This window comes from Brachycentrus maculatus, unplaced genomic scaffold (assembly GCF_059751285.1).
Source record: "Brachycentrus maculatus isolate JH-2025_06_01 unplaced genomic scaffold, ASM5975128v1 h1tg000183l, whole genome shotgun sequence".
Taxonomy (NCBI): domain Eukaryota; kingdom Metazoa; phylum Arthropoda; class Insecta; order Trichoptera; family Brachycentridae; genus Brachycentrus; species Brachycentrus maculatus.
Window position 1 is genome coordinate 503,909 of NW_028280934.1, and position 23,231 is coordinate 527,139.

General features: G+C 27.8%; 1 protein-coding gene across 1 annotated transcript in view; it reads left to right on the top strand.

The window, feature by feature from the left end:
* Ace (Acetylcholine esterase) overlaps positions 1-23,231 on the top strand; it is a 97,913-nt gene that overhangs the window by 50,616 nt on the left and 24,066 nt on the right. Inside the window, exons 3-4 of the mRNA XM_088262558.1 lie at positions 3,105-3,247; positions 6,209-6,361. Coding sequence (XP_088118684.1) covers positions 3,105-3,247; positions 6,209-6,361 — 296 coding nt within the window. The remainder of the gene's footprint in view (positions 1-3,104; positions 3,248-6,208; positions 6,362-23,231) is intronic.

Genomic DNA, 23,231 nt, shown 5'->3' on the forward strand with positions numbered 1-23,231 from the left:
TTTTATTTTATAAATTTTTCAAAATGTGCCACGAAGTATCTGCGAAAAACATTCAAGAAATAAATTTTGTTTTCGTGTGTTACGTATTTTATTTTATTTTTAGATATATATGTTATCGGAAATTTTTAATTTTGAAATCGTACTTCAATTCTTTAATAATCCTATCGGTTTTCAGCAAAATATAAATTTGAGAAAGGTAATTAATGGAAAAAATCGCCACAACTGTAGAAAAGTAGTTTCAAATTTAAAAAAGTTGCAAAAGGAAGAAGATGAAAGAGTGAGAACAAACAGGACGAATAATACATAACGTACTATCCAATTTCTTTGATCAATATTTATTTGTCATCAAATCCGATACATAAATCATATTTGACATTTCTCCAGCGGCATAAGAGTGCCAAATTTCACTCTGAGCTAACTTTTCTTCCCGATTTCCCTTGTTGGAATACATCAACTCGGCTTTAGTTCACATCATGTGTAGACGCTTTTCAATAAAGCAAACGTGGATCAGTAAATTCGATACATAAACATTTCACGGTGCGATGTACTAGACATTTCACCGTACGAATACGCCTTGAGGCTTCGCTACTCGCTCGTGACCGAACTTTACCGAAGTAGGCCGAAGTTGCCTCGGAACATCTGCGGTCACGTAGATACGCGATACTACGGGGATAGCCACATAATATTATATTGCCCCTTTATTTTTTACAGTTCTCGTACTCCACGTGAATTCGAAAACAATACTACGTACATCGATATTCAATATCCACTGATATTAAAAAATGGAAAGAAAATATTAGTATTTAATTTATATTTGAGACACTAACTTTGTGATTTTACATTTTATAATTAAAATGCAACAATGTTTTAAAATCACTTTAAGTGTATTGATTTTGAAACAAAGTTACATTTAAATTATAAAATATTTATACATTTTGGTAACTAAACGTTTTTAAAATTAAAATAAACCCCAATCCGCACTCCAATGATGCAAAGGGCACTGCGTCATATAAACGCAGTGTTATCTTGATCGTTTACACATTAAGGAAAGGTGATCAGCCCTCCGCTTCAGGTACCAGTCCAGGGTAATAATATTGAATAAATATTACAGTGAAAAAATCACTAATATTTATTTTACTCCCCTTGGGAATCGAACCCGGGACCTTCAGAACGGTAGCCGAGCGTGCTGACCATTACACTACGGAGGCGGACAAAAACTAAACGTAGATAAAAAAAATAACCATCACTCTGTCTTTGCAAAATTTCTTCACCTCTTTCACATTCATGCTTCTCCTCATCCATACATTTCAACCTAACGTTTTTGACATACCTGATTATGCCAAGTTTTACTCGGTCATCCTCAGCTCCTTTTCCAAATTCATTTTCCAAATGCATTTTGACTGCATTCAGTCTAATTTCATCCTTCTTTTGCCAACTCCATGCTTCATTTTCATACAAAAGAGTTGGAACCAGGACTCGCGTACTGCCATCTCAACGTAGATGACAAAAAGTACATATATAATGTCAAATAAAAAATCTGGGTATTAATAGGACTTATGACCTGTCATAGCCTGGTTATGTGATCACTTAAGGTACGTAAGCCCTTAATGCCCAGACTTCAAAAGATGATGAAAAGTCAAAAATGTAAAGTAGAACACTGAACAACTGTGATTTCATTAAATGATACAGTTTTTAACAACCTTATCAATCGAACATATGTAGTATGGAGTTAAATAAATAAATAAAAATTCAATGCTGTAAACATTTTTTTCGTTTTCAAAAATATAAACATATTTCATGATAGGGATTGTATTTAAATATTACAACGACATTAATATACCAATATTGATAATTTAATAATGATGGTTGGAGAAAACGAAGGAGACGTTAGTCACGCTCAAATTATATTATAAAAGACATGATTCTTTTAAGCAAAATGACAATAATGCAAAAGTTATTTATTCTTCTATCACGAAATATCTCAGAACCAAGCATTCAATAAATTTTGAATTAAAAATTTAATGAAATTTCATCACATTTAAGTTGTGTACTAACATTTCTTGGTGAAACTGCATTTTATATAATAAAACAATAAAATAGTTTTATTTTATTTGATCTGTCATCGGATTTTATCGTTGTCAACATTGTCAGACTGGGAGGTTAGATAACATTCTCTATTATGTATACAAGGTAGGGGTTAAAAACTGATTGATTTTACACATTATTTTAAGAAAATCAAACTTAATTTAGTTAATTTAAGTGGTTTAATTTAAAAATAATTACATTTAAGTTGTGGTAAGGGTTTAAAGTATGATTTTATTCTAGAAATGGATTTTCGTATATAAATTACAAATAAAGTCAATTGAAACTCGGTCACTGATCAAATCAAATAAATGCAGAAAAAAAATAAAGTTGTTATTTTTTAAATTGAAAATGTTTTTTTGTTGTTGATAATGTATTGTTTATACCATATGAACCTTTTACACAGATTTATTTTTTATTTTTTATTTTTATTTATTTATTGGAAAACCAACTGAATATTCACAAAAATAACAAAACTTCATAAAATTTAAAAAGAGAAAATTCCAACGAAAGGTTAACACTTAATTAATCTAAAAATGAAAAAAAACAGTCATGTACATTAAAGTATAACTATATAATAAACTTTCATGAAAAGTTTTTATCAAATAATAGAAAATTTCTTTATTACTCAATTAGACATTAACAATCTTTCTCTTAAACGTATAAAAAAAAACATTATTGATGTCTATTTCACTAAGTATTACATTGTACATATCGCAGGCTCGATTTAAAAATAAATTTTGGTAGAACTCGGTGTACATTTCAGGGATTTTAAATAAAGTTTTGTTTCTAGTCTGTGCTCCCGGGACTCTAAAATTGAAAAGTGATAAAAGGTCTGGGCAATCTACAAAATTATTTTAATTTATACTCTTATCAGTTATTCCGTATCTAATGTACGATCTGATTAATTATCATTTAGAATGATACGGTGGTTCTAAAAATCATCATATAAAACATTTTTATATGGAAATTTACTCTCGATAAAAAATATAGTAATTATAGCAATATATTTTTTCTTCCAGGTACATACTTCATCTTGTACGATTTCATCGACTACTTTGAAAAAGATGGACCAAGCTTTCTGCAGAGGGATAAATTTTTGGATATTGTTGACACAATTTTCAAAAACATGTCGAGGCTAAGGAGGGATGCTATAGTTTTCCAGGTATATTTTCTATTTAAATATATTTTTATAAATCATTTAAATCCTAAATTCAATATAATTATTTAAAATTATTCACAAAAAAAATACTACGTTATAAGTATTCTAGGTAAAGGAGATAAAAAAAACTTATTGCACAATATCAAAGCATATTATATATATGAAGCATAGAAATGGAGTTGAACCTAGAGTGTTCGTCAGCATAGATCAACTATTAGTATGGAAGTCATAATGATATATGAAATTTCATTATTTTTATAATTAATTTAGTTGTACAAAATGATATTTCATGGTAAAATCATTTATAATTTTTTAAAAAGAATAAGTATTTTTTGAGATCTTATTTCAGTGCGAGATAGATTACTATGAGTACTAAATATATGTATATCTGATTATGTTTTTATCATTATTAGAGATTTCATTAAAGTTTTTAAAATTTCCATAATTTAATATTTTGATTTCAAAAAATAGATTTCTTATTGTATGTTATGCTTTCTTGTTTAATCCGACTAACTATTTGTAATTTTGGTCGAACGTCCTGAGTAATTTTGTTGCAGAAAGAAACAAATTATTTTACTAGTTTGATATTTTTACTATCTAGTCATCTAGTGCAATGTTTATATTTTTCTCAATATTATTCATATTTTAAGGTGAGTAGTTATATAGAGTAGTTATATAGAGTCGTTATAGAGTAGTTATATAGAGTCCGCATCCGTAGTGTAATGGTCAGCACGCTCGGCTACCGTTCTGGAGGTCCCGGGTTCGATTCCCAGGGGGGGTCAAATAAATATAAGTGATTTTTTCACTGTAATATTTACTCAATATTACCCTGGACTGGTACCTGAAGCGGAGGGCTGATCACCTTTCCTTCATGTGTAAACGATCAAGATAACTCTGCGATTATATTACGCAGAGCCCTATGCACCATTGGTGTGCGGATAAGGGTTTTATATTTTATATAGTTATATACTAATATTACGAACACTTTTGTAAAAATTGAAATAAGAAACGATGTTTATCCTTAATTTCTCTCTTCTTACGGCCATATACTTAATTTTTTCTTTGATTATTGTCATTTTGTTGTCAATAAACCTACTTAACCCTTCATTAAGTTTATTTTCAGTGTCTGCTATAACGCTCACTCCTTTCAAGAACGTCATAAATCCAAAATCGTCAATTTTCAGTTTTGTATGTTTTCGGAATGCCCAGAAAATGTACTATATCCCAGCAAAAAAGGCATGTTTTTAACTCAATATTTACCCGCTACAGGGCAGAAATTGTTGTTTTTGCATTTCGAAAAAAAGGTTTTGTTTAATAATTTTTTTAAATATACTAAATATTTTACAAATGGAAAAAAAACCTCCAGGTTTTACCTAAAAAGATGTGCTGTAAAGTAAAAAGTTCAATAAAAGGCTTGACATTTATTTTTAATTTTTTGTATTATATTTTTAAACTTTAAAAACGTTCTCCTGAAAAATCAAGTTTTTTGATTTATAACATTCTTGAAAGGAGTGAGTGCTTTGAGTTATAAAGGTCAGATTGTTAATACCCAAATGTCCTTTTACAAGTTTTTCGATTATTCTGCCTTGACTTACTTTATAACAGATCTTTATAATGTGGAATATACCAATCTTAAATTTAAAAACCTTTGTTGTATTAAAAATTTGCCAAAAGATTATTTCGTTACATGTTATTTCGTCATTTTCAATAATTGGATTTTCCATTGTATCTAATAAGCAATCTCGAATTCAAAGAAAAACTATGTCAAAGAACTTTTAACTTTATATTGAATTTGAGTATATATATTTTTCTTTATGAAAAAGTACTTTCGAGGCTCATTGAAAAATAAGAATACAATTATAATATCTCAGTGAACATTCAGATGTTTAGTAAAAAAAACCGTTTGTTCGGATTCGCACGAGTAAAATTAAAAAAACATTTTATAAAAAAAAAAACATCAAAAGTTTTAAATCATCTGATTAAAAAAAGTTATATGTACAAAATATTAGAGAGATCATGCGGAATACGTACCTTGTGAAAAAAAATATATCGGAAGGATGATACTATGAAAATCTAGTGTGATAATAGTATCTACCGTTAAAACCAGTGGCTCTCAAAGTAATTCTTCCAGTGAGTGCCTTCTTATGTCAAATACTAGTTTATGAAATATATTGGTATCTTCAAAATATTGACAGAAAAAAACATTTTAATACTTGTAGTATATTACTTATTGAAATCATCTATTTCATTTTAAAGCTACATTCGAAATTATGATAATGGATCTTTATTATTTTCTTCTTCTTACTATCATCCACACCCAACGATGCATAGGCCATTAACTCGTAAATAAGCAGCGTTATTTTAATCGTTTAATACATCAATGAACGGTGATCAGCCTTGCGCTTCAGGTATCAGACAAGGGTTACATCTAAAAATAACGCCAGAGTAAAAAACCGTGTTTTTTTACACTCTGAGAATCGAACCCGTTATCCAGCACGTTAGCTTAACACACTGATCACTAAATTATGGAGGTGGACGAAAAGATTATTTTACTTTTAATTTTTTATTTTACTTTTTAAACCTTCCGAACATCCATACAAATGTATATTTTAAGTGACAAGTTAAATTCTATACTTTTGTTTTTATTTATTTTTTGTTTTATGTTAGTATTTTGTATTTTTTGTATTTTATATTAACTTTTATTCTAGTTCAACTTCTTATAATATCTTATGTAGTCTTGCCAGTGCCTTTTACTATGACTTGAATTATATTGTATACCCACACACAGGCCATACCTTTGTGGGATATTTTTTGTTTATATGTATATTTTATAAAAAAAAATTGTATTTGTATTTATGTGATGTTGCATAATGCAAAAGAATTAAAAAAAGAAAGCAATGATTCGAACAACCTCAAAGTATTTTTGACACTTTTTTTCAATTATTTGCTTGAAAATTGTTTCAGTATACAGACTGGGAGGAGATATCCGATGGTTACCTTAACCAGAAGATGATTGCTGACGTTGTGGGAGACTACTTTTTCATCTGCCCAACAAACCACTTTGCAGAAGTCATGTCCAAGGCTGGATTAAGGGTGTACTACTACTTCTTCACCCACGTAAGTAAAAAAAAAAAAAATAACATTGTAAATGGATTTATTAAAATGTTTGATTCATTTCTGTTCTTGTATATAATATTGACCAACTTTAGTAATATTTTGAATTTAGGGTTTTATTCAAGAACAATCATTCATAGGTATATGTAAAATGTATAAAGTGACTGACACTGTTCAAATGCGATTATATTTTTACAAGTTCTCGTAAATACATATTTCGGTTGCTATAAATTTTGTTTTAAAAAAATATTTTTCGTAACAGTTTTAGAGCTACATTTTAAGTGAAAAATAATTTAGTTTTGTTATTAAAATCCTGCGTTTTCAAGGAATTCCTTAAAGTATCAACTTCTTAAATTACTGTTTTTTAAATGTTTTAAAAGTGCCTTCTACGACTATGCAAACATTAGGGACCAAATCAAAATGTGTCAAATGCGACAAATTCGACTAGGAAAACTGAAGTTGCACTTAAATAAAAATTATCTTTTGCCTTGAATTTTATTAATCAATTTTCTAATTAAAAAAAAAACTATGTATCATATAATATCATGGCGAAGCACCTTGCAGTAGTATTTCACGAAAATGGCGCTATACAAATAACCGAAAATATTTTTTGTTAAATATGAACATTCTTAAACAATTTTGATAGCACTTTATTCTTATGACTCAAACACGTCTTTATTAAGTGAGAATGGATATAATTCATAATGAAATATTTATTAAAATATTTTAATTATTTCAAGTCTTTGACTAATATGAGTCCAGCAAATAGAGTATTTTTCATGAATTTTGGGACAACTGTATGTACATATTTACACAAAATATTTTTTTTTGTAGAATCTTCACACATTATATATATTTATTTAATACATGAAATATCTACGTAAACATGTTTTTCTTACAATTTTTCACTCAGTTAAAAATATTTTCAATATATTCTTCTTTAGCCGTGTCTTAAATATATGTAGGCCTCTTCTGTAATCATCCATTTTTTAACAGTCTGTTCCTGCTCGCAGTCAGTTTTAACCCCCCACAGAAGCTTAATCCTCGAACTATATCTTTTGAGGTCTTCCGACGCATTTTTTTTATTATTTTAAGCAATTTAAACGATCCACAAATAAATTTTGCAGTTTGTTCCTAACCCGAGATGGACTGTTTTTTGCTTATTTTTGTGTCTTAGTTGTAAAAGTCGAACAAAAGGTATAATTTCCTCCCAATTGTCGCTCAATTCGTTTGGCAACATTTATTGACAGTGAATAATGAAATAACACCCTTAGAAGTTTGCCTTCAGATCGTACATTGACATTAAACTCTCAAGATAGGACTGCGAGAAAATAAATATGTTTTCAGACAAAAGACACCCAGGAAACTTAATCTTTCTCTAAAAATAGATTTGCCTCACGGTTTTATTTCAAGCTTTCTTGAATTAATCGATCGCTTCTTGATTTTCATAAACACGAAATATTAAGTTTAGTGAATAAAGTTAAATAATGACGTAATATAAAATCAATTCGTCATTTTGATTATAAAGTGTTGTACTGAATTCTTATTATTGAAATATCTTGGTAAAAGTATTATAATTTATGAATTTGGTTACATTTTAAACTAGGATTAATTATTTATTTTATTTTTATTATATATCTTTATTCTAACCCCTGAGGTGAAGTGTGCAAGCCTTGAATGATTATATGATATATTTTAGGTGACGTGGACATGTGGAGCTAATGGATAATGAGAGAATGACTAAGAAAATATATTTGGCAAATGTGATCGGGAAAAAGACTTGGCATGAAGATCAATCAGAACCATAAATATGGTGGTCTCAATAGTCTGCTTATTTTACTATATATATATATATATATATATATATATATATATATATATATATATATATATATATATATATATATATATATATATATATATTTATATATATATACATATATATATATATATATATATATATATATATATATATATATATATATATATATATATATATATATATATATATATATATATATATATATATATATATATATATATATATATATATATATATATATATATATATATATATATATAATAGATTTATACTTCAAACAAAAGTTGTTCAAACATTTAAGTTCGTACTATTTACTAGGCTTTTGGGTCAAATAAATTACAAGCCTACTTTGGCGATTATTAATAATATACGTCCAAAGTCGTAAACGTGACATATTTCGGGTGAATAAATAAAAACCAGAAGTTTATAGCGTCTCGGTGCGTACGTGTAACGTTGTCCCCTAAACTGGATGCCACTTAGGGATTCTGGAGCTGAGATATCACCAAGGATGGTGTAGTATATTACAAGATAAGAGTGGAGATATGGTAAATTCCTCCAGATCTGATCTGGCCTACCCTTTGAGACTTGCGGGCTAACGTTTCATCACGAGGAAGCTGTATATTCACATTAGAGAAATTATTTATGTTCCCTCGACAGCATGTGCTGAGCTCAAATATTCTCTAGTCACAGATACCACGCTTCTGAATGCTCTTTCTTTATGAATAATGTATTTTAAACAATTTTCCCGGACATATATATTCAAATTACATCGTACATCCGATTCCTTGGTAGATACTGAGTTTTTTCAACTATTTCTGGAAGGAGTATATACGATTGGATTTTTAATGTATTCTTCACTGGGATATCCTGTGCCGATTTAAAAAAAGTATGAACTTCAACTTCCTATATCTTGTACCTTAGCAAAGTGCATGCAAAAACGTGTTTTTTTACGAATTGGTATAAATCCAAATAAATTTATCCTTTTGCGACATCATCTCACACATTCGGCCTTTAAGCAGTTATGCGTTTGAGATATGTATAAAGCCAAAGTTGTGGTTATGGTCCTGTTGTTAGTTTTGCGGACTTATGAGTTTCTGGGTTCGAACTCACTCTACCACATTTTGATACTTTGATATTTTTAATAATGAGCCGCTTAGGCTCACAGAATTAGGATGAAATTGGAATCCTGGTTCACAAATATGGCTTTTCCATTTGGTGAATGTTTTTATGTTGACATTATACCTTTTTGTGAATAAAATATCAGATAAAATCAAAAGATTGGTAAAAAATTTGTTTTCAGTCATTTCCTCGCATGTGAAATAAATAACAAAAAAATGAAAACTGTTGTTGTCAATAATAGGTAGAATGGTAAATGCTACACATAGTGATCACTTAACCAGCCTATCACGGATCGTAAGCCCTTAAATACCCAGACATCCATATTCTTGCTTATCTATATTGAGATGTCCTAATCAAAATGATTTGAGTATAAATTTAATATTTAATTCCTTCGAGTTATATTCCTTTTCACATTGTTAATTAAATAAAAACAACTCATTCCATTTAATCAAATATTTTTTCTTATCTTTTTTATATAGTCAATATCGGGTTCACACTAAACGGTATTATCAAAGCAATAAAGAGAGGGAGAGAGATTTTTTAAGGTTGTTTCTAAAATTTCCTTTTTTCAATATAAAATGTTTATATTAATAAGATCAACTTTAATAAGCTTTCTAACGTATATTGTTTGCTGAAGCACCTTCCTAATTGTGTTTTGAATTGGAAGCTATGACTTTAAGAAGTCAAAGAATAATAACGATATTTACAAAGAAAATGCTACAATCTTCTCAAAGGAGAAACACAGATAAGTCAATTGAAAGAAAATCAGATTCGTATTTCATTATTAAAATCACGTGTCCCTTTTTATTATTTTAAAAACCATTAGATATTTCAATGAATCACTCCGCTTAAAATCCCTTTTTGTGATTTAAGTATTTAAGCAATAAAAAAATGTATTTGAGTAATCAAAACTCTTAAATATCCCTAATTCTTATTGCACGTTTTTCGATGCATTCCGCATCAGGTTCAAACACAGTATCAGTGTTTGAAAATGATTTGGATTTTAATGAAAGACGTGTTTTTAAGAAAAAGTGGTATATATCAAGTGTAATGAAAATTAGAATGGGTAGGTATTAATAACCACAGAGTAACAGCCGAATCAAATAAATAAATAATTTAAACTAATTAGGACACACACCTCTGTATCTTAATTCAGATTTCACCGTACTATGTAGGTAAATGCTTTGTTTTGTTTGTTGTTGTTGTTTTATTGTTTTCTTGTTTTCTTTAGCAACCATCCGAAATTCTTATTGTTTCTATTATTAAAATATCGACACTCAAGGAATACATTTATTGTATATTGATTTGATTTATTTTCAGTGAACAATTTATCAAATAACCCTTTTTATTATTTTCGTTATAGTAAAAAATAAGTATATTCATATGCTTACACTTTGAAATAAATAAATTGTTTTCTTTTTTATACAAATGAAGTTCTTTACAGACTTTTACCTCAAATTAGAGGTCAAATAGAAATTGTAATTAACTATACCTCATTTTAAATATAAACTATACTTGGTGAATGCCTATCGATTTCAAGTAATATTTCAATTTAAAATAAGTAAACACCATAAATACTATAAAGTAATAAATAACAGAAAATGAGTGCAATAAATTGAACGATATAACTCTTATTCGGTTAAGGTAAAAAATGTTTTTTTGAAATATTTTTTACCTTAACCGATATATATATATATATATATATATATATATATATATATATATATATATATATATATATATATATATATATATATATATATATATATATATATATATATATATATATATATATATATATATATATATATATATATATATATATATATATATATATATATATAAATATATATATATTTATAAATATATATATATATATATATATATATATATATATATATATATATATATATATATATATAAATATATATATATATATATATATATATATATATATATATATATTTATATATATAAATATATATATATATATATATATATATATATATATATATATATATATATATATATATATATATATATATATATATATATATATATATATATATATATATAAATATATATATAATGAAAAATTGTTTCAAATGTCAAAATGCTCATTTTTATTATTTATTGATTCGGCATTGACTTTGTGGAATGACATGATTATTCAATTAAAATTAAACACTTGACTATACCACTTTAATGAGTTTTATTTATATTTACGACTAGTTTCGAAAACGACAGATGTTTATATATATATATATATATATATATATATATATATATATATATATATATATATATATATATAAATATATATATATTTATAAATATATATATATATATATATATATATATATATATATATATATATATATATATATATATATATATATATTTATATATATATATAAATATATATATATATATATATATATATATATATATATATATATATATATATATATATATATATTTATATATATATATAAATATATATATATATATATATATATATATATATATATATATATATATATATATATATATATATATATATATATATATATATATATATATATATATATATATATATATATATATATATATATATATATATATATATATATATATATATATATATATATATATATATATATATATATATATATATATATATATATATATATATATATATATATATATATATATATATATATATATATATATATATATATATATAAATATATATATAATGAAAAATTGTTTCAAGTGTCAAAATGCTCATTTTTATTATTTATTGATTCGGCATTGACTTTGTGGAATGACATGATTATTCAATTAAAATTAAACACTTGACTATACCACTTTAATGAGTTTTATTTATATTTACGACTAGTTTCGAAAACGACAGATGTTTTCCTCTTCTGGTACAAATTAAAACTAACGAACAAAAATATATTTAGGTATATATATAGGTTAATAAATATAGGGAGGGGGGTTAAGGAACAATATTTTTTGTAAAAGGAAACATTGATAATAATGGTGACGTATGTTGAAACAGTATATATTTTTTTTCATATTATTTCTCAGTCATTTCTATCACCTAGAAAAACTCAGTTGCTGATTAATAATGGGAGTAGTTTTAAAAAATTCATGACAAAATAACGAGCTTTGAAGATTTAATACTTACTTAAAATTTAAGGTTTCTTGCTTTACAGAGCTGAAGTGAAAATACTATGCTTGATGAACCGTGCTTTAATATTGTATACTACAGAGAAAAGCTTTTAGCTCTATTCTTGTGATTCAAACGAGATAAAAGCTCCATTGTGGTCGAGCTTGCTGCATTTGTCTTTCCGAACTCTGCGTGATACGAATTTAATATACAATACGTTCGTCCTTGTTTGTTATTCACAGCAATGGGGGTTATTTAGGATGGAGGCTTATAAAAAGAACCTCTGACTTTAACAGATGAAAACACATCGTTTCAGGACATCTTTTAGGAGTTTTATTTTTGTTTTAAATAAATGAGTTGAAGTGAAAAAAAAATTTGCTTTATTTACTTAGAAAATTTCGTTTTTTTTTGGAAATTCCAATAATGTATGTAGTTGATAAAAATAGAGATCAAATTTATACTAAAAATATTATAATTTTTTAAATATTTTACCATGTTTTATTTTTGTCTTGTAAAATGTTTGCATATCATGAAATAAATATTAAGGCTCTTATTAAATATTTGGTGTATTTAGCTACTGTTAGTGCGTTTATCCTGGTGGTCCCTGGTCGGATTCCCAGAGGGGGTGAAAACAAATATTTATCATTTTTTTGCCCTCATATTTATTGATTAACATCCTGGGCTGACATATTAACATAAGCGCAGAACTTCTACCTTGCCTAAATATTTTTTAACAATCAACATAACACTGCTTCAATGTTATTCAGTGTCCTATACACTATTGCGTGCAAAAAGAGACGAATATGTATATCTCGAGATAATTTTTTTTTACTATACTTAAATATTGTAGATAAGTTCATTTTGAATATGTGGGTAACAAACCCACTTCATGTAAAAAACATACCTTTTCTGATAACCTTCAAGAAATTTATGAAAATATTTTCAATCCTCAGAGCCTTCTCTGTCCATCATATCACTTTTTTTGAAAGATTTCCATCTTTTCTAACTCTTTACCTGATCCCACTCTCAATGCTTTTCTTTCATCATCAAAGTACGCTATTGTAATTCATATTTTATATTTCAAGCACTACTTTCTTACTTGTATAAGGTTAGTTTAAGTTGGAAGATATTTTTGCATAGCAATAAATCTACTTAAGTACAAGGGGATATTATCCTATTGAACAGTTTTTAACAATAAACACAAACTTAGTTAAACAAACTTTGAGATTATTATTCAATAAAGTTGTACAATCTGATTCTATTATCCATAAACAAAGGTTATATATTTAGAAATGGTTAATGGAGGTGGGTAGATATAAAAACAATTTGTATTATTCATTGATAGGGCTTTGATATCATGGAACGAAATGTTATTTTTTTTACTAAACACATTTAAACTACCACTTATTGAGTTTTATTTCACTACTCACGAATAGTTTGGAAAAAAAACTATAGTTTTCGAAACTAGTGTGTAATGGAATCAAACTGTCAAAATTGAAATTAAACAAGCGTTAAATAAAAAAATTCATCATTTGGCCATACTTTATTTAATAGTACGTCATTAACAATTTACATTTCATATAATTTTATTAACAAGTAATAAAAAATGTCCCTTTGACACGGGAAACCCATTGAAGGCCTGTTATTTAAAATTATAATTAGTTTTTATTAGTTTGTTGAAAAATAAATGAATATACAGGTACAAAAATGATAAAATGAATATGGGATAAGTGATTTACACTTTTTTCTGGAGAGTAAATTGTGGGTATATTATTTAAATTCTTTGAGCACGCGAACTGGAAGTAAGCAAACATTGGCCCTTAAACGAAGGTCATGGGGATTTGTACTTGTTTATTTTTTTTCAAAGGTCTGTTTTGCTTGTAATACTCACACGCTATTCTGCCATCTGAGAATACCATAAAATACTTTTATACAAAACAATAATTTCTTATATCAATTTCACGCGAGCGTGATTTTTTCACGACTGTTATGGACTGCTATGGTATTAATCAGATGCGTTTTTAGTAGATCTGAGGACCGGCAGGCGCCGTGGCGTAGTTGGGTAAATGTTCGACTGCAAAACTGGCGTCGTGGGTTCAATTCCCGCCAATTGTAAAATGAATTCAAGAAAGATTTATTTTTAATTGGTCTGGGTGCTTATGGTGTATTTTTCATATTTACCTTCCCTATTTTTACCACCCTACCTGCAGACAAGCATCTAAAACAGACTCTTTGCGGGTTAACCCTTAAAAAAACAAGCTCTGAGGATTGCAGAACAACATGCACTAAAGCCCGAGTTCTAACGTGCCCTAAGGATGTTTTTCAAAATAGGTCAGGATTATGTCGGCTGAAAGGAGTGGGCGGTGTCGAAATTTGCTTTAATAATATTTTGTGAAGTTGTAAGTGTGTGAAAAATTTAATGGTAGTGACGTTGCCAATCACGGGTAGTATGGTGAATGTTACACGTGTAGGATTTTTGGAACCAGCCTTTGACAGGGTTTAAGCCTTGTAACTCATACTTCTTAATTCTTCTTCATATTCGCCAACTATTTTCTTATGAATTATATTACACACAATAGTAAAATTATTTCTTTACCTCCTTCTCCGATCTCGAAATATGTTTTTCCTTTCCAAACTAAATTTAATAGATATTTCTTTCAATTCTTTACCCATATCTGAGAAAATGTTCAAAAAGGAGAATTTTATACCAAATATTATCTTAATGTAATATTGGTCGTAAGTAATGGTAATAAAAAGGGATAAACCAGATAAAGATTACCTCTTTTTCAATAAATAAATAAATACGAGTATCATATTTTCTACTAGATATGTTTCGATATTACAGATATCTCAGTTTTATATGAAATATCTTTCGTTTTTTATATGAAAAATAGGTGAATGTTTGATCATCCAAAGGCTTACAACCTGACATTTGGCTTGCTTAACCTTCCCCTTCTGATGCTAAAATAAAAACGCTCGTCCCGGTGTTGGGTAGTCAATACACAATAAAAAAATTGCGATTTTAAATCGGAAAATACAAACATTCATAGCTAATCCCCTTGATAAATTACAAATGAAAGAAAAAATATAATAATTTCGATTTATTTGCTGAAAACATTAAAAAAACCATCTGGCAACGCTCACGGAATAAACATAGGTCCACTCTTGTTGGAACCTCAAGAGCCACTGCCGAGTGCCGCTAGCGGCGCTAGCCGCAGGAAGACTGAGAGCATTGAGCTTTGAGCTCTTCGCACCTGCATAGTACAAGTATGCAAAAGTGAGATGAGAAATTAGTGTCACGCTTCCCGCACACTCTTCACGCGCTTTTTATACGCGAATTTGTTTCTGATATTCACATAATACCTCCGATGTACCCGATAAATTCAGATTATTATTTATATTATTTTTTACATAAATACGTAAATATGTTATGAAGGAATACCTTAAATCTTAGCCTTGTATTTATTATATTTAAAAACATATTGATGATTATTAGGAGCAATGTGTACTAGGTACATAAAACTGGGAAGAGAGGGTTAAGTAATCACTTTATGCACTTGTGTAACGTATTGCATTCCTGCCCACTATTGAACATCCCTAATGCATTATTTTGTAACTTGCATATATGTATTTTTTATTGATTCGACATTAACTTTGAGGAATGGCATGTTGATAATGATAAACATTTAATAAATAATGAATTAAACTCATTAAGTGGTTACAAAAAAAAGATATTATAAAATAATTTGCATACATGTATTGATTTGGATCCCTTTCACGTGTGGATAGGGTATATACTTAAAAAAAATACTAATTCTAATTGACATGTTGATTATTGACCATTTATTAATATTTATTCAATCAGACACTAAATTATTCACCCTACGGATGATATGTCAAGGTAAAGGGTATTTAATACCAATAATATGTATTGACAAGGGTCAATAATTCAGTGTCTTATGTATAAATTATAATGCATAAAGTAAAAGTGTCTCAAATTTATATGAAACATGTATAATTATTTCCTTTTTATGAAACAAGATAGAAGTTTGAGCATTCAAGGGTTACAACCTGGCTGGCTTAATCGATCACTTTATACTTAATACTTTATGCCCGTGTAACGTTCAGCATTTTGTCCATTAATGAACATCCATTTCGCATTATTTCTTGAAAGCTGTGTAAATGTGATGGTCTTAGATAAATCAATCCGTAGGGTGAATAATCCATTAAAAAAGATGAGAATATCCAAATAATATTAAAATTGTTAATATCATGTTTATATATATATATATATATATATATATATATATATATATATATATATATATATATATATAGTTACAAATTTAGTAAAAGAAGGTTTTTTTTCGCAAAGTAATAAATAAAGTAGTAATTGTAAGTCATACTAAAGTGATTTTCTGACAAGCTTTAGCTGAAAAAGAGAAACTTTGCCAAAGGCTATATAATTCACGCACCTTTGGGTTATAAGGTCAGGTCACGTTACGGTAGGTTATGCAGACATAATATTCAACCATATAAAATTAATGTTCTTTTAATTTTCTTGTTCGGATTTTTTTTTATATTCTGAACTCACATCAACACAAAAAACATGTCATTTTATATGGTGTAACTTAATGTTCATTTTTTTTTTACTACATGCTGACCTGGTTCAATATTCAGTTTTTTTAATTAACTTGATGCATTTTTTTTGTGCCAAATAAATAAAATAAAAAAATCTAATTTAGATAATAATTCTGTTTGATAAATAAATAAATAAATAAAATGTAACTCAACAAAATTTTAAAAGTATTTTAAAAATAAAAACAAACCTATAATAAAACCTATATTATAGGTTTGTTTTTATATTGTTTTAGGATAATAACCTATATTTATCCTATAACAAAAATATATACATATTCTTCTTATTTTCTGTTGAGATGTCCGAAATATAATAAGAATTTCAAGGGGAAAAACTCAGATTTATGAACAAGGATTTTTTGTGACGTCAAGGGATCTTGCATCCCTTATGTCACTGCGACCATATCAGGTGTATCGTATTAGAACAAGGATTTAGAAACCTAAAATTGTGTTAACGTATGTACTTATATTATAGATAACATTGTAATAATTTTCTTCTACGTTTTATTAAAGTAAAGTAATAAATATGTAAAATAAAAACGATAAATGTCTTTTATGACCTTGTTTATTGTTATTCGCGTTATAAACAATGTGTTTATGGTTCTAATAATAATAGCTGCTGTGTCGTTGAATAATTGGTAAAAATTAACGGGAAGGGGAGTGAATGATATCTGAAATGCACGCATGGTCGTAAGTTTTACGTCAAATTTATTCTTTTTATTTAACGAATCGAGCAAAACCATTTACGATAAAAGCTTTAACCGTATTTTTATTTTTATTTCATGAATAGCATTACTAAGGTAAATTTATTATAAGCTTGAGAGATACACAATTTATAGTATTTTTCTGTGAACATTTAATAAATATTTTTATTTTCTTACTATTTTTTTAAAGATTAATATTTGTGTTTTTATTTTGTACACAAATATTTCAATTTCATACTATTTCTCTGAGCCATTATTAGAAATAGGTATCAAATTGTGGTAGAGTGGGTTCGAATCTAGAAACTCTGACTTAAGAGTCCGTGACACAGACCGCAACCCGACACAAAATTTTACATTCACTTATTATTTACTAAATAATAATTTTATATAATCTGCATTTCTTCCGAAGTTTTAAATTGTCTTGAAGTGTTTGTTTTTTGAGCAGATTTTATTTACCAAAAGAATCAGACTTTATAAGTTAAAAAGAAATACAAACATATAAACAGGAAAACTTTGTGTAAAATAAAGGTAAGATTAGGTTATGTAAGGTTAAGTTGGATAAGTAAAAAAAATGAGAAAAGTATTATTTACCAAACTTTATAAAATAGATGCTTTACTATCAGGCAGAAAACTTCAACTTGTATTATTGGAATACATGTTTTTTTAAATCTATTTATTTCAAATCATTAAAATCCATTTTCAGCAATTTTAGCAGCAGTTTTACAAAATGTTTAACCTTTGCTGTTTTTATTTTTTTAAGATATATTTTTCAAATAAAACTATTACCTGAAAATAATTTTGAGAATTTTTAGTATGAAGAAAAATAAATGCATACAGATTCCAAATTCTCTCAAATTCATAATACTTAGTAGAGAAAATTTGGAATATTAAATAATTTTTACTTTCTTGGGTTACCCAATTTCGATGGAATTCGTTACTTTATCAGAATTTATATTTCTTTGCATCTAAATAAAGTTTTTGATATCACATTTTCAAATATATTAGGAGTGACAAAAAACAATACGCAACGAAATAAGTAAATTAAATAAATTACCTTTAAATAATCGAATCAACAAACCGAATCAAGTGACGACTTTAGAGTAATCACTTTGAAAAAAGGTGATTATTCTATTCGAATTCAATTAACGCAGTTACCCGTGAAAACTGATAACCTTTAGTAACTACATACTTATTCATAGTAACATAGGTACTAAAATTAACTTTCTCGTATAATAGCCCTATAAAAAGAACTTAATCGATTCATAAATTTGACAAATGGTGGAATTTGATAAAGAGGACAGGAAAAGGTCGTTTTACGTTTGTAATCACCAGACATTTTCCACACCTCTTCGATTTGATAGCAGAAGATGGTGTCATCCTTGAAAAAATTATACCTAAAAATTACATTTCAAGACTATAAAGAAATATTGTACTAGCGTTGAAATTGCCTAGAAAAAATTGTATATTTCTATCGAAATAAAAAAAATATATAAATTATAAAAATTCTGGTGATTAAATTTAAATTTCTGATAAAATTTGCAATAATGGATTAATTTCAAAGCATCTTTAATTTCATAAAGTCTCTTTTCTCTAAACGGAGATAAAATCACTAATTTTACAACTCTATAATGATATGCAATAAATACATATATAAAGAAATACTTTACGTATGCACACATTTTGAGTGTGTTTAAATCCTTGTTCACAATTCTGGATTTCTCCGCTTAGGAGTTATTTGTATTAGTTTTTTCATAAGGGTTTGTGCTGAGTAAAAATAAGCTAACTCATCTCAACCATAGATAACGTCAAGAACTCACATGTAAAGTAAAGTGTTTATTCGGATAAATGTTCAGTTTACGAAAATTTAAGAATGATTGATATCAAATATCAAATTTGGTCAATGGAAAGAGTTTGATCAAAATTTGATCAATATATGTAAAAAAAAAAGTTGAGTTAAAGTTTAGTCCGCCTCCGTAGTGTAATGGTCAGCACGCTCGGCTACCGTTATGGAGGTCCCGAGTTTGATTTCCAGGGGGGGGTCAATAAATGTAATATTTATTCAATATTACCCTGGACTGGTACCTGAAGCGGAGGGCTGATCACCTTTCCTTCATATGTAAACGATGAAGATAACACTGCGTTTATATGAAGCAGTGCCCTATGCACCATTGGGGTGCGGTTAAGGGTTTTATTACTATTATTGTTATGTAAAAGTTTTAAGAATTTGAGTATTGTGGTTTTCAAACATGGGTAAATCGATGAATTTCACACGTGTATAATGTGATCTCTTAAACCAGCTTACCAGGTCGTTACCTTTATAAATACTCATAACTTCCATATTCTTTTTATCTTTATTGAAATTTCAATATATTATATAATTTTTTATCCTGAAATTTGTACAGTAATAAAGTTTTTCTTTAAATGTTTGATTTGTGGCAAACACAGTTGAATCTTTAATCAAACAGCCCCATCATAATAATTCAGTTTGTTATCTAAAAAAGTCACAATGTCACGTAATGCTGTCGTAAAAAAGATTTATAAGGGTAATTTTTATATTTGAAAGGGGTATTGATCGCATTTCGTTTCCAATCTGATCTATTCGCATAGGTATATCATGATTCGTTATCATTCAAATTCGTTTATTTACCAGAAAATAGGTATTAACTGACATTAACCAGTACTCCATTGAACTTTCATCGAGGCCGAGCGAATCATTAAATTCAAACTAGGGTGTGGATATGTGCCAGTGTAAATGTGTACTGTATAAAATGCGCACAATCATACTTGTATAAACGTTAATTTCTTCGAACACGGCTCCCGTGTCCATAAAAATATTCCAGGCAAAGTTTAACACAGTTGAGCGTTGTGTCGCGTTGAATGAAGATAAGGATTCATGTCGGTTTTTTTGTGTTATAAAAATCCAAGTATTTTGAAAATATTCAAATCTCGATAATCATGAAAATAGATTTACCAACTCTACCGAGATTAATTATTTTGTATTTTTTTTAAAAATTATTTTCACAAATCGCCGTGAATATTTATCTTAATCACCCTCATCACGTATTTGTTAATATTTTTTTTAATCATTTTAAAGGTTTCGGGCCTGATTCCCATAGGTATCAATAGGTAATAGCTTATTTTTCAATCAAATGTTTATTCCATCACCTTGGACTAAAGCGCCACACCAATCTGTCTTTGCAAACAATATTCGCCTCTTTAACATTCAAGCATCTCCTCATAACATATAAACACACCGATTATTCCAACTCCTGACCTTAACACTTTCAAGAATTTGAAATTCTTGATCATGCCAAGTTTTTCTCGGTTTCCCTCTACTACCATTTCCAACTACCATACATTTGCTTCATAAATTTGTTATACTGTTCTTTTTCACTCATTTGATTCACATGTTTAAACCATCTAAATACACCTTTCTTAATTTCTTAGAAAATGCTTATCAACCTTAGGTACATCCCTTCTCACATCGTCTCATCGTCTGAGAGATCGCATTTCAACTGCACTAAGTCATTTTCATCCTTCTTTTGCCAACTCTAGCCTTTACTTTCAAACACTAGGGTTGGAATCAGGACTCCCTTGAAAAGTATACATAAAGATACTTATTTATGTTTTGTAAGAATCGTAATCAATTGAATTAATGAATGAAAATTGACTCCTTAAACGAACCCGTGTTCGTAAAGTTTTAAAGGTTTCTTTGTCTTTTTTATTTTTTTTAATAAATGACACATGATGATTTAAAAAAATATACAATAAAATAAAACTAAAGCACGTCGTGAATCTTATAAATTTTAAATGTGTTATACGAAGAGTTTTGATGATAAAAACCTTTCTCTCAATTTCATATGTCCGAAACGAAAGCTGAAACTTGAAAAATATTTGAAGAACGGACGATTTAACGGAAATGGTAACTTGATTCCAGCTCATAAAGCTCAAGTTTACTGTCAGAACCAAGGTCACCCACACCGTCGCGTAAAATTTCATAAGTCGATAGTAACAAACCCTGCCACGTGATACACATTACCGTAGGTCGTTTAGAAAATGGATATTGTAAAAAAAATACACCCTCTTTTTGGTTCCCACATCGTGGAAAGAAAAGCAATTACCGTGACAGGTTTTGTGATAAATTGGGTTATTGTCAAATGTGAGGTTAAGTGGTATAAACGCGAATCGATTACCGATTAAAATCGTTCCCAAACCACATTAAATATACGTTCAAATCGTCTTCCAAACTTATAAAAATATTTTCATCAATTGATAAGTCACTGTGTGGTTATATATCTATTCATTTTAAATAATATTTTACTTGGTAAATACCCAAATTTCTTATAATCTATTGTGACACATGTTTCGATTAATTCCGTATCATTATCAAACACTGTGTATTTGAAAATGATGCGAAATGCATCATTTTCATGGATTTGAAGATATAGAGGTATTTGCCAAGTAAAACATAAATAAAATTTTAAAAAAATGTATTGCTTATGGTATATAATATATTATACAATCAAACAACATCAAAATAGTTTTTTCCACTTTTATTTCATTTGACCAGTGACCGAGTTTTATGATTACCGACATTTTTAGCAACGCTTGTGCTGCTATAAATATCAACAGATGACACTGCCATCGCGGTAAAAAAAAGCTTAAACACTTTTTTTCAACAATAAAAAAATACATTTTTTTTTACCAATTTACATATTATTCGAATAAAGGAAAATTGACCTTTTTAATAATACACCATTGATACGATCGATATGTTTAAAAAAACATGCGCGTATTCTTAACTTTGTGTCGAGATCCTTTAACCACTCTCATTAATTCCTCTCCTTTCCTTCTTCTTCCTGCAAAATCCCTTACCCTTTTACTCCCTTTTACTCCCTTCCTCACACACACACACACACACACACACACACACACACACACACACACACACACACACACACACACACTCCCACTCTTTTTTTTATATTTTTTATCTCTTGAATTTTTTATCGTTATTATAACATAAATGTGGAATTGTGTATTGGTTTTAATTTTATTAATATTAACTATTTTTTTATCATACACTTTTTTTAAAATGTCAAGTTGTATAGTGCCTAAATAAATAAATAAATAATTAAAAGTTTCGGTGAACCCCTTTAAAATGACTTCAATTAATTAAATAGCATTGCAAAACAGATAATACCTTATTTCTCAAGCCTACATAATCTGGTAAAATAGTCACAGTTAGTGTCTGCGTCGGTATGAAATATTTCAGAAATGTTCGCAATTACGGGGATTAGTTGGATTCATATATTTGGCAAAGCGTTAATTCAGTGCTGAAAACCTACAGACAAACGTTAACGTGAACATTATACGGTGAATTTCAGGAGATTCAGCACCGTGTAGTAAAAT